Below are 12,934 nucleotides of genomic sequence, written 5' to 3' on the forward strand. Positions count from 1 at the left end.
GGGTTAACAATTAGGTGTTTATATTTCTGTTAGCCTGGAAGAAAAAATAGATATTTTCGAGTAGCTTGTCATTTATTGTAATCAGATTTCTCTGTCTCGGAGACTGTGGAGCTACCCTATTTGGTGTGATTCTGAGGTTGCGCAGGAAACGCTGACTTGTAGGGCCTTTGTTTGCCCTCTGGGTCTGCTTCAGGGCATAATCGTAGTTGAGCAGAGATGAAAGCACACTGGCTGGACTTCAACTGTATTGGCTGGATCTGGAATTGGATCCCAGGGAGGAATATTTTGAAGTGGGGAAATCTCGGTGGGGCCTGTTTTCGGAAGGACGTGTGGCTTTGGAGTGTCTTGCCTCTCTGCCTCTCAGAAGGTGGAATGCCTCTTACATGAACTTCCTAAATGTAGCTGAGACCAGATGGTCTCTTGCTTATAACACTGACCTTATCATACCCTCCTTTTAAAAATGGCTGTCCCATCTGGGCCTTCCCTTCCCAGTTACTGTTCCTGCTGTGGGGGCCTTCCTGCCCCCACCTGCTCTCCTTCCTCTCTCGGCTGGGACCTGAATGCATCCACCCATCAAGCTCTGGCCCTTGCTGCTGTACGGTGGGAACTGGACCTTCGGCCTGTCCCTACAATCCAGGAGCCCTGCGCAGACTTCCCCTCTCTCAGCTGCTTCCTGGGGCCCTAAAGACCTGCTTTGGGTGCTGTCACTTGTAACAGGAAGTGGGGGGAGCCAAGTCCCTGTTCCCGTTGCTTGAGGTCCAAGCTAAGATTCAGATCCTTGGTGGTTTGATTCAGAAGTGTGTGGGCACTTAGGGAAAGCAAATGAGGAAAAACATCACTTTGACCTTCTATTTATTTTTCAACTGAAGAATATGTGCCCCCAAATAAAACAGCCACAGCAATAAAACCAAACAGACACTGTCAACCCCCAGTCTGGAACTGTACCTGTAACTAGACAATGGGCTAACCTGGGAACCTAACCAATTACAACATGTCTCTAGGAAAGCACTCTGAGTTTCAAACACTGGGCTTAGAAAGGTTTGTAACAAGATCTGTTACAGGACTGCTTATATTTTATACTCAGAACTTATTAACAAAGTTGTCATTAATAATTAATTACCGTTAATAAGCAATACTCTCATTAATAAATTAGAGTATTGCTGCAAAGCGCTTCGCACAGTGCCCAGCATAAGGGAAACTTTCAATAAATATTAACTGCTGTTACTACCACCACCATGATCACTACTGATACTTTTAGGATGGAGAGGCATACTTGCTCTGCTTATGCTCATCTGAATAGGCCATTAAAAAGGCAATGAAGGCTGTGATTTGAATCCAGGAAGGTGGAGAGGTGGGTTAATAATGCTGATAGAAGACTTGGAAATCCTAGGTGCAGTGATTGACATTTTAAAAAAATATATGATTGGTCATATCCCAAATCAACTTACACTTTGGTTAGAGACATGACACTGACAACTTTGAATTGATAGCAATATAGCATCTCCAGTCACTGGTGGAATTGAAATTTGTTCATTCATAAATTCATTATGCAAATATATGAGTACCTGCTGTGTTCCAGGGACTGTGCTGTTCAGAAAAGGTGGAGATCAGTTTGCCTTAGATACTGTAGCCGGGGCTTCAGTGGGTGGGTGGGATTTTAAAATAAGAAGAGGACCAGAGGATAATGGTCCAGGCTAGAGCAGCAGGGGCAAAGACAATCTTAGAATTTGTAACAGGGTGTCCTGAGGTCACGGTCACCTCCAGGAAATTGTTTTGTCTTTTGATTACCTCTAAACCTCAAAGAACCTGGCAAAAAGAAACAAAACCCCTTCAGATCCTTTGATCCTAAATAACCACTCTATTTGAGCTAATTCACCAGCCTGCTGATAAAGGCTCTTTATCAGTTGATGAAGCAGCGTCCTTCAGGCAGCTGGATTCCGAATGCATCTGGGTGGGTGCACTGTCATTTAACAGGCTTGCAGCTACGGGCCTGGACTGCTAAGAACCAAATGGAGGTACAAAGGGATCAGTGGGCATGGCCCCTGTTCTCAAGGAAGCTGACGTCGTTGAAGACCTAGTGGCAGGATTCCAAGCCAGTGCCGGGTCAGTGGCTGGGCAGTGGCAGGGGAGACCTGTGCTTGCAAGGGGATCATGTGTGGCTCGTTGGCTTTAGATCAGAGCGGGCTGTTTGCAGAAGCTCTGTAGGGTGAGTATTGAGGCTTTCCTCCATCGTATCCCTCCTGCTCTTTTGGCAAGATGTTTAAAAAAGATTTTTCCATAGTTTCCTTTCCTGGAAGTTAAGCTTCGCTTTCTGCAATCACAGCATGCCTTCCCGTGCCATACTTGCTCTGCACTGGTTGCCACAGGGGTGCTGCATTCTGTGCCGCCCAAGGAATAAAATGAAGTCTGCCTCTCTGGAGCATCTTGAACACATGTTACAATGATAAAATCTAAGGATCAAATTCTCTGCTTGACTTTTTTTACAATGTATTTTTGTTTATAGTTACAGATTTTCTCCTGCATATTTCTGACATTAACCATTGTGCTTCTGCCCCACCCCCCATGAACAAATGTTGTTAATTTGGAAAGGATACTTAAAGGTTCAAAGGATTTAATGAGATATGAATTCTTTTGCAAGCAATTCATTTTTCTTAAAAAGAAAGGATACGTTATCTCCAAATCACGTAGATTTACTTTTAATTCTCAGATGCTTTTAGACAGCTTTTTCATTATCTTATCAGAGTGTTTTTCCTTCCCTGTAGAGTGATTTAGCACTTTATTTCCCCTGATAAGCAACATTCTTCTAGTTTACCAAAATATAGTGTATGAAACATACTTTGATAAAAATCTGTGTGGACCAGAAAACTTTCCATTGATTGTGGGGAGGGCCATTTGTATGTTTTAACTCTCAACAGCCCCAGCTCTGCCAGGCCTCCTTCAAAGTATTTTGGTCTCTCATTTCAGCCACAATTACAAGTTCATCCGAAAATGATGACCGGAGTGGCTCCAGCTTGGAATGGAGTAAAGACGGAAGCCTAAGGTTAGGGGTACAGAAGGGAGTGCTTCATGATCGCAGGGCAGATAATTGCTCCCCAGTGGCAGAAGAGGAGACCACTGGGTCAGCGGAGAGCTTGCTGCCCAGAGCTGAAGCCTCAGTTGGAGATGGTCCCGTCCCTTATTCTCAGAGCTCCAGCTCGCTAATAATGCCACGGCCCAACTCAGTTGCAGGTAAGGCCACACCTCTCCCTGGGTCTGCAGTGTCCTGTGTTCACTGCCTTTACCTGGTCTAGGATAGCAGGCACTCACCTTTGCCAGGCCTCAGTTTACTTATCTGTGAACAGGAAAAGGCTGCCCCTAGTGGTCTTTAAATGACCCCTCCACTCTGGAATTCCGTAAATCTGTGATTTGGGCTGTTTATGGCTCTTTGTGTATCTGGAAAGAAAGTACAAAAACTCTCCCCTTGGTTTTTGATATTTTAAGCCTGAGTAAATTCGTGACTTACTACATTTTGGTACATGGGGATCATTGTTTAGAATGTGTTTGCTAATATCAACTCAGAGTTTCTGATCTGCTCTTCATACTTACTTTGTGTAAATGAGGCCCATCATAGAAGTGAGGTTGATTTTCCTTATAATTCAGTTTAACTGAGCTCACAGCTTAAAACATAAGAAGCTTGAAGTGAGAACTCTCAAACAAGGAAATGAAAATGAGCAGGACAGATATGCCTCAGCAAGATGTGGCAGCTGGAACTAAAAGAGAGGAGGACCCGAATGCCCATGACTGTTGAGCATTGACTGGTCCAGGGGTGGTCATCAGGCAAGGACTGTAGTTTTGCAGTGGGGTTGGAGGGAAGAACTCGGCATCTGAGCTGTTGTGTCTGAGTAAGGTCTTGAGTTTCTAAGCTGCATGTTCTTGGGTTGAATTTAGAAGAGGATCTTGTCACAGTCATTCTTTGTTACCCATGTTGTACTTCAAGTTTCTACTCTACTAACATATGGATCCAGATTCTCTTCCTACATCAAAGGGTTTTTTTGTAATTGACTCTGCTCCTTCAGGATGTGGTAGGTCCTTCTGGTGGTTGTTGGGTGGGTTTTACAATGTAACCCTGAAGCAGCTGATAAATAGCCTTAATGGAAAAGTTCTGAGACACAACTCTAATTCACTTTCAAAGAAAGTAAAATGGCTTTGTTCTAGAAGAGGAATGTGGCATGTCTGCCAGAGAGAAATGCCAGAGAGCATATGAGTATTGAGTGATGATTCTTCCACAAGGAGAATTCCCTCCCGCCCTCCTCCCTTGACATAATATGTTGCACCCAAGGCTAAAGCCGTATTTATCTCGTTATGATGAATAGTTCATTTCTATTATCTCAGATTGACTTCAACAAATGGGAAACTTATAGCTAGCTTAATGAAGCTATTTTAAAATTAGGAAACACATTAATACATTAATTTTAAGAGTGTTAAATGCATCCCGTTTGGGGTTGTGTTTTCTGCTCCACGTCCTTTTATGTGGTCCCCTGCCATGTGAGGTGACAGTGGGTGTGAGCTGATGTTTTCCAGGAGGCTGCAGTGATTACAGGCAGGGCTATTCTGATGTCTGCTGCGCTCATTCATTAGCTTCTGCGCATGCTCTAGAGCTCGACCTCCTGTGGCATGGGAGGGCTTTTACATTTGGTTTTAGCAGGGATTGCCTGGCCTGATGGATTTGCTCAATTATTCCGTGTTGCATACTTTAAAAATGAAGGGCATATTTTGGAAGAAAATAGAGAGGCAAGTGCCTTACCTGACAGTGTCTGTTAACAAGCTAGGAATCTGGTAGACTCTTCATTGCCCACCGCCCTAACCTCAAAGTTAGGGTGAATGGCAAGATTTTTTAAGTGTCATTGAAAAGAATAGATTCAGCTTGGGTAGATGCCACACACCACTGTTTGTATAGTGACTAGAAGGCAGGTTGTGACAAACTGGGCAGGAGGCAATACTCAGTTTGTAATCAGTTGGAATGAAGTGAAAAGTAAGGGATCGTATATACTGAAATCTCGTGGAGGAAGTATTTACATGTTAACACAAACTGCCATTTAGAAGGAAAGGTGACTTTGAGTATGGGGGCAGTCAGGACTGGTGGGTGAAGGAAGGGTGATCAGGCCACTGTTTATAGCCTCCCTGTGGGATCCGGCCTCAGGAGGGGGCGGGATATGTAATGAGTTCCTATGGTTGCCAGCCTTTTACTGTAATTGAGCCCGTTACAAGAATTGTCTATTAATGGTCTGGAACAGTAAAAAATTCTTGTCAAAGATTATAAAAATAAGCTGGCTGGGTTTGGCGATTGTTTCACTATACAGAGGATTTCTTTATAAAGGTATTTGTTAGAATGGGATTGATTTGGAATGCTGCAGTCAGGTCATTGCTGCATAGTGTGTCAAAATTTATGAGAAACAGTATTTTCTTCTTTTAAAAACCGGAATTGAGAAGCATTTAAAATTGTATGTTAGATAAATAGAATTCAGTTTTCTAACTTCTAGATTTTGACCACTTCTTTTTTTCTTTTGGAATATTTTCTAAGTGAATCACAGAAAACTGAGTTTAGTTTTCTAGGAAACTTCCAAACACAATTACCATTCTGTTTTCTGAAACCCTTAGCTGGTAATTGCTGTGGACTTACTGGCATTTACCTTGGATGGAAAGCTACCACTCACTGCTTTAGCAGATGTTTCTCTTTGCTCAGCTTAGACGGTTCCTCCTGCCCTTTTCTTGCAGCATCCTGAAATGTGTTGCTCACTCAGATGCTAGACACAGTGCATGTGCAGTAAGGGGTATAATTAATTTAATTGTAGGGATGTTAGCAGTAGGTTGATTGCAGCAAGAAATTATTGCTTTGCCTTTGTTTTTTTTTTTTTGTTTTTTTGTTTTTTTTTAAGCCTGAATAATGTTTAGGCTTTTGAAGGCATTGTTAATACTGAAATTGAGTCTGAATCTTGCACACTGGTATTGTCCGAGAATCTGTAGGGATTTGAAAAGGCATCATGTGGTCACATCATCTGCTCTGGGTAGGTGGGGAACACCTGGGAGCATAGCTGAGCAGCTCAGCTTCATGGCTCCTATGCCAGAGTCTCTATCAGCGGCTCTGAAAGAATCTTAGAAAGCCGAGGTAGCTGGCATCTGGTGGCTTGCAGCTCTGCTGAGCGATGGGCCGTTTCAACTCAGCCTAATCATGTTTGAAGTGCAGAATCAGAGAAGTGGAGTTGGTGAGGGTGCTTTGTTGCATACTTTGGAGCTGAAGTGCTGGTGACTGGAAATTTGAAGAGAGAGAGAGATTGCACCATCTCGGGCTTTTTTGCAATCATATATTCATAATGCCTTTTAGTCTCATATTTTTAATCCTTTTTGTTGTTACAAAATGAGAAACTGAATATTATATTCAGGAGCAGGGAAAGAGGAGAAATAGGAAACCCTTTACTGAGGCTCAATATGTCTTTATTCTCTGGGCCTGAGACAGCAACCTACATGGCTGTTCTGGCTCTGAAGTGCAGTAGCCTGTGGGTTATGGCTACAGCAGACCTTTTCTCCTTTGGACTCTGACGAGCCAGGTGCATTCATGGTGAGGGTGCCTCAGGAGGGGACTTCACAGAGGCCTGTGTGGGCCCCGGTCCCAGGCAGGAGCCTAGAAATGTGTTCCGAGCTCTGTTACTCTAGGGAGACAGTGGTGAGGGGTGTAGTCCAATTCACCCTCCTGGAAGTTTCACGTGCCCTGGTTGTGGAGGACATCTAGAGAAGCAGGTGCCGCCTTTGGATTACCAAAAATAAAGTCCATTTGGGAAATCTTGCATTAGGAATTAACTCAATCCTTCTAATGGGAAAGATTTGCATGGTACTTTGTGTGCCTAGAGTTTCAACATAAATGTATACACTTTAAGTAAACAGGCTTTGGTATACACCAAAAGGGCATAGAAACATAAATGTATGATATTGCAACATCAGGGTTTCAGGTTCACCCCTGGCTGTGGGAAGGTGAGTAGAGCAAATGTTTGGTGGCCCTTTGCATAATGCAGCAAGAAGGAGGCACACCATCACAGAGCTGGCTGTGGAGCTGCCCAGCCAGCTGTTGTTGCATGAAGGAATGAACGGGGTGGTGCCAGCAGTGATGAAAAAAGGTCTGAAGCCTTAGGAGGGGAAATGGGGTGGGCATAGAAAGGGCAAATGACACTGGTTGTCGGCAGGGCTCTGGAACTTACAGGGTGATCAGAGGGTTTCAGAGGACTAAAGACTTCACCAGTCCTAAGAAGCCTTAGTCCTTGAAATGCAATTCCCTGTAGCCTCCTCATTTTCTCCCCAATTATGTGTATACTTTATTATCCTGGAAAATAATCGTATGTCTAAGGCCAGCAGTCCTTTATGTGGGCCATTTAACCCATAACTCAAAATAGGTTAATTTTATTTAGATTTCTTTCACAGTGACCTAGGATGCATGTGTAAATAAGATTTTTTTTTTTTAAGGCAAAAACATGTACTGTGTATTTGCTGCCAAGATTTACTAAGAATTAACAAAATTCTTTTGTGCTGGATATTTTTATAATCCAACATCGAGTGTATGTTTAAACAGACTCAATGTTTTTTAACAGGTACCTATGTACTATGAATCTTACTGATTTTTGGCAGAGGCAAATGCGATTAATTTATTTTCAGAATCTTAAAAAAGTCATTCGTACATATATACACACACACAAGAATTTGAAGCTTAGAAATGTGTTCATTTCTGATAAAGTCCATATGGATACGTTTACTGCTAAGGACTAGCTGTACTGTACTGGGCACTGCCTGCTTAATTCACAAGGCTGGAGCTCCCAGCCCAGCTGAGGGCCCTCGGGAGCAGAAGAGAAGAGTCTAGCGTGGTGCTGTGTGTTTGCAGTCGGTACTGAAGCTTTATTGAATGACGCTTGATTGTCAAGGTTCCTCATAAAAATTCATGGTGAGGTTGCTCTCTCGCCAGGAATAATGGAGAATTATGTCAACCATATCAACACGACTTTGAAGAATGAAAAGCAATTGTTTTGTTTTGTTTTTATTTTTTACCACTTTTTGATAAACGATATTGCCAGAAAAACTGGGGCCAAAAAGCAAGCCAAAAACACCTTTAAGTAAATTTTGTTAAAAGTCTGAACTGAATTGTTTCATAATTTATAATCTATAGTAGTTTGGGTGTGAAATTAAGCTCAGCTTTGAAGAGACTAAACTTCAGTTTAATGTTACAGCAACGAGCTCAACAAAATTGGAAGACCTGAGTTATTTAGATGGGCAGAGAAATGCTCCTCTTCGAACATCGATTAGGTTACCGTGGCACAGCTCTGCAGGAGGTAGGGCACAGGAAGTTAAAGGTATTTATCCTTGCATCCACTGAGACAGTGGGTGTGCTTAGCTCACTCACTAAACGTTGAAAGTCTGTTGTAACCAGCATTTGAAAGAACTGTTTTAATAACTTGATGTGATGTGTGTGTGTACACGCTAAGGTGTGGAAGCAGGCCATTTTTAAACAGAGTTCTTCCTTAAAATGTGATTAACTTGCTTCTGGAGTTGAAAAATAATACTGCAATAACCTTTATTTTTCTTTTTTTTTATTGTGGTAACAAATACAACAAATTTCCCATTTTAAGTTCTTTTAAATGTACAATTTAGTGGTATTAATTGCATTCATCATTTTGTGCTACCATCGCCACCATCCTTTACCAGAACTTTTCCATCACCCCAAACAGAAACTCTCTACCCATTATGCATTAGCTCCCCATTCCCTACACCTTCCTCCATCCCTAGTAATCTGTAATCTACTTTCTGTCTCTATGAGTTTGTATGTTCTAGTAATTTCATAGAAGTGAAATCATGCAGTATCTGTCCTTTTGTATCTGGCTTATTTCACTCAACATACTCCAAGGTTAATCCATGTCTTAGCATGTGTCAGAACTTTGTTCCTTTTTAAGATCAAATAATATTCTATTGTAAGCATTTTTCACATTTTGTTTTTCCATTCATCACTGGTAGATGCTTGGGTTACTCCTGTCTTCTGACTATTATGGGTAATGTTGCTATGAACATTGGTGTACAAGTATCTGAGTCCCTGCTGCAGTGAGTTGTTTTGAAGTCGTGGGGTAACACTCCCTAGATTTTTTTTCTTACCAACAAAGAATTATCTTTCTTTCAGTTCCTCGGACTGTATGGGCACTTCCTATGTGTGGCCATAATGCACAGTGTATGGTCAGCACACTTGCCACATGGGGCCATCACACCTACCCTTGTTTCCAAGGAAAATGCATTCCCATTTTACTCATACAGTTGTGAAAGAAACATGTTAAATACAGTTTCATATAAACTAAGGAGATGTGGTTTGGTCCTTGCATCACTTACTGTAATCCTCTTTGCATTTAACTCTGAGTAATGAAAATAATTCAGAGGAATGGAAAGATGAGAAAGTCATTTTGATGGGACACTTTGTAGGACCACTGTGGTACGATATATGAGGCTTTACGGAAGTGTTGATAAACCCAGATTGGAAACATTTACAGATCCCTCATGGGGTAATACTAAAGGATATGCTAAGTGTAATGCACAGGAGTGTTATATTCTGAGTTCTTTAGTTCATGAAACAATGACATTCTTCTAAAATAATAATAATTTTTTTTTTTTTAGCACGGTTTGCTCCCTACAAGCCACAAGACATTTTGCTGAAACCCCTGTTGTTTGAAGTCCCGAGCATAACAACAGACTCTGTGTTTGTGGGAAGGGATTGGCTCTTTCACCAGATAGAAGAAAACTTGAGGAACACAGAACTGGCAGAAAACAGAGGAGCAGTAGTTGTTGGAAACGTGGGATTCGGGAAGACGGCAATCATCTCGAAGTTGGTGGCACTTAGCTGCCATGGCAGCCGCATGAGGCAGATCGCTTCCAGCAGCCCCTGCTCATCACCTAAAAGTGTGTCTGTTTTCATTACTTGTGTTCTTTATAAAAGTAATGTAAGATAGTTGGAGGAAATGGCTGTTTGGGTAGACATAAATTACCAATTTTTCTCAAGTTGTTCCAGCTGCTGTATCAGGTTTGCGATCATGTTAGAGATGTATCTGAATACTCCTATTTATCATAGCCCATGTCTAGCCACAACTTGGGCCGGGGGAGCAGGAGTTTGGAGGGGAGGCCAGCTTGCTCTTTGTGTCCTCCTGAACTCACACCTCTGTCTTCCTATGTATATGGACAAGGATGGGGCAATGAGGCCTGATCAAGTTCCCTGGGGGAGTTTAGGTCCTAAAACCAAGAGGTTCGGTGGTGGAGCCTGGTGCAGAATTCTTGTGTGCCCTGTTCTCCATATAGCTTTTGTTTTCTGTGCGGGACTTATCAAAATCATAAAGACTAAATTCAAAATGGGATGGAGTAGCCAAATATTGGGACTATTCACTGCTTATTGTATGTCCAGTAAGTTCATTAAAAATAAACTATCTCTAAACAAGGTGAACAAGTACAAGTGAATCTTGAATTTTTTTTTCTAATAAAACTATTTACTAAAGAACACAATTTAATAAAGAAGCAGTGGTTGTACTATGTATACTGATTACCCATTTAAAATATTCTATGGGAGTAATAAAAAAATACATTTGCTCTCCCACCCTACCCTTTATTCTGATATTTTAAATAATGGAATTGGTCTCTTTTCTCTGCAGCTTCAGATCCCTCCCAGGATCTCCCTTTCACTCCATTGCTTTCACCTGGTTCTTCTACAAGTGGTCCCAACACAGCTAAAAGTCCCCCTCGGTCTGGGTCTGGCACTTCTGAAAACCAGAGACCAAGAGAGGATGCAGTGAAATACCTCGCTTCTAAGGTAATTGGCTCTTTTTGTAGGGGAGCCTTCCAAGGAGAGAGAGACACACTCCCTGCTAGTTTGGCTTCTGAGAAATGAATTGTAAATGAGAGCTTAAATCAGAGACAACAATTGCTTACTGCAAAAGTATTGTTTTTGGTAAAGTTGTGATAGAGTACTCCAAATAAAAGGTGTTAATGCAAATAAATATCTAAGGACACTAATAGTGGATTTTATCTGTTTTAAACAGAGTTTCTCAAAGCAGCAGAAGATGTCTTGTGCATTTGCCACTAATCCATCCTCATAAGCACATGCTCCCCTTAATTTGTTATGAGAGCCAGAAGTTTGGGAGCTTTTAACTTGACCCCAGACCCCTTCTGCCTGAGCTCCATTGCTTGGGCCCTGGACTCCTTGTGGTTCTTTCAGAGGTTTCTTGTGATGCTGTAAAAGAGACTTGGTTGATTCTCCCTTCTTAAATTTGTGGTCATCAAGGTCTTTCTGAAATTCTCCTTCTGCTCAGTAACCTTCACTGGTTTATAAGTTATCCTTTCGGCATTAAAATAGCTGTATCTCTGGCTTCTGGTGAGCTGCTTGTGTCTCCTTTGGCAACAGTGGTATGGGTCGGTAGAGCTGGAGAACTACAGACATGGGTGGCAATTGAGGGTCATTTAGTGAGGAGAACCCCTGGGGTTCAGGTCGCTGCAGGGGACCTGAAACAAATGGGTCTCTACCCAGATTTCTTCTCCTCTGTCCTCTCCTGCTTTCCAGATCACATCTGCTTCTTGCTTTTTGTGGTCAGCCCTGCTGCTCTGACCCTTGATACAGAACCGTCATCTGTTCATGCTAGGTGATCTGAGATTAAGGAAGCAATGCAAACTTCAAAGCGTCACTTGGTACAGTGATTGTTCAAACCCCTTTTACTGCAACCCACAATAAGAAAGACATATAACACTAGAGACAAGGTACACGTGCACATATAGTCACACACACAGCCAAAGCAAAAGCATCATTGAACTATACTTATTCTTGCATTCCATAATTTTAAATTCTTTTTATTAAAAAAAAAAAAACTGTTATGACTCTAAATTGATTTCTTGACGTATTATTGGGTTGCCAAACATATTTTGTAAAACACCACACTAGACCCTGCTGCAGCGTAATTACTTGTGGGCAGCTGCATGGTGGTCTTTGCAAGCTCAGGGGTCTTGCTATGTGTTCCTACTAATCTCTGTCCAGGGGTAGTTGAGGATCAGTGAGCTTTCCTCTGAGTGTTGATGATAAATTTAATCTAAAACAGAAGTCACAGGGCAGTTCCAGACTGGCCTAAGAACAGCCTCTCCACATCCACTTGCTTTTTCATAGTCTGCAAACCTGGAGCCTAATCCCAAAGCTCCCACTTACTATCTGGGTCACCTTGGTGATGCATGTAACCTCTGTGTCTGCTGCCCTCAGCTGTGGCCCTTGGTTCTTGCCATACTTAACACAGAGGGTTGTAGAGCTGAGTGGGATGGCAGCGAGTCAAGCACTTCTGAAAAATATGATGCTCTTTACACAAATTTGTCTTGCCCTTTTTGACCTTCCTTACCTCATACTTAATACTCCTCCTTTGATCCTCATTTGGAAAGGTATCATATTTTTCGTTCTGTAAAATATACCTCTCACTCCCTAGGTATTTTCATATGTGGCACCTTCCTTGAGATCTCTCCAGTAGAATAATCTTCTGCCACTTCAAATTTGTTGGAATGAAGGGAATATTTCTCATCCCCCTGTTATTTTGCTATTTCTTCAGTAATTGGGGCAGTTAACCTCTCTCCTTATATGTGTCCCTTCATGTTATAGGTAGAATTTTTGTGCTTTCTGTTTTCATCCTTTGAAGAATGTCCCTTTTGAGCTTCTCCAGAGTGTCATTTGAAGAAGTGTGTGCGTGTGCACGTGTGTGTGTAGATGTGGGGAAGGGGTTGGTGGCTCGGCCTGGTTGCCCATGCCTCCTACCAAGGACAAGAAGCAGCTGGGACTTTACTGCCTGACTGTCACCAACTTTTCCATCTGCTTTTTGGGATCAGCAGAAGGTTTAACAAGGAAGTGCGGTTTACCGAGGTGTGG

General features: G+C 42.2%; 1 protein-coding gene across 12 annotated transcripts in view; it reads left to right on the forward strand.

The window, feature by feature from the left end:
• Positions 1-12,934, forward strand: part of TANC1 (tetratricopeptide repeat, ankyrin repeat and coiled-coil containing 1) — a 250,240-nt gene that overhangs the window by 190,306 nt on the left and 47,000 nt on the right. For 8 of the 12 annotated variants that reach the window (XM_037848509.1, XM_037848510.1, XM_037848511.1 and 5 more), the window contains 4 exons: positions 2,965-3,228; positions 8,247-8,369; positions 9,673-9,954; positions 10,695-10,852. In XM_037848509.1, coding sequence (XP_037704437.1) covers positions 2,965-3,228; positions 8,247-8,369; positions 9,673-9,954; positions 10,695-10,852 — 827 coding nt within the window. The remainder of the gene's footprint in view (positions 1-2,964; positions 3,229-8,246; positions 8,370-9,672; positions 9,955-10,694; positions 10,853-12,934) is intronic. The other 4 variants (XM_037848514.1, XM_037848515.1, XM_037848516.1 and 1 more) reach the window with 3 other exon arrangements.

The sequence above is a fragment of the Choloepus didactylus genome, chromosome 9 (genome assembly GCF_015220235.1).
Source record: "Choloepus didactylus isolate mChoDid1 chromosome 9, mChoDid1.pri, whole genome shotgun sequence".
Taxonomy (NCBI): Eukaryota; Metazoa; Chordata; class Mammalia; order Pilosa; family Megalonychidae; genus Choloepus; species Choloepus didactylus.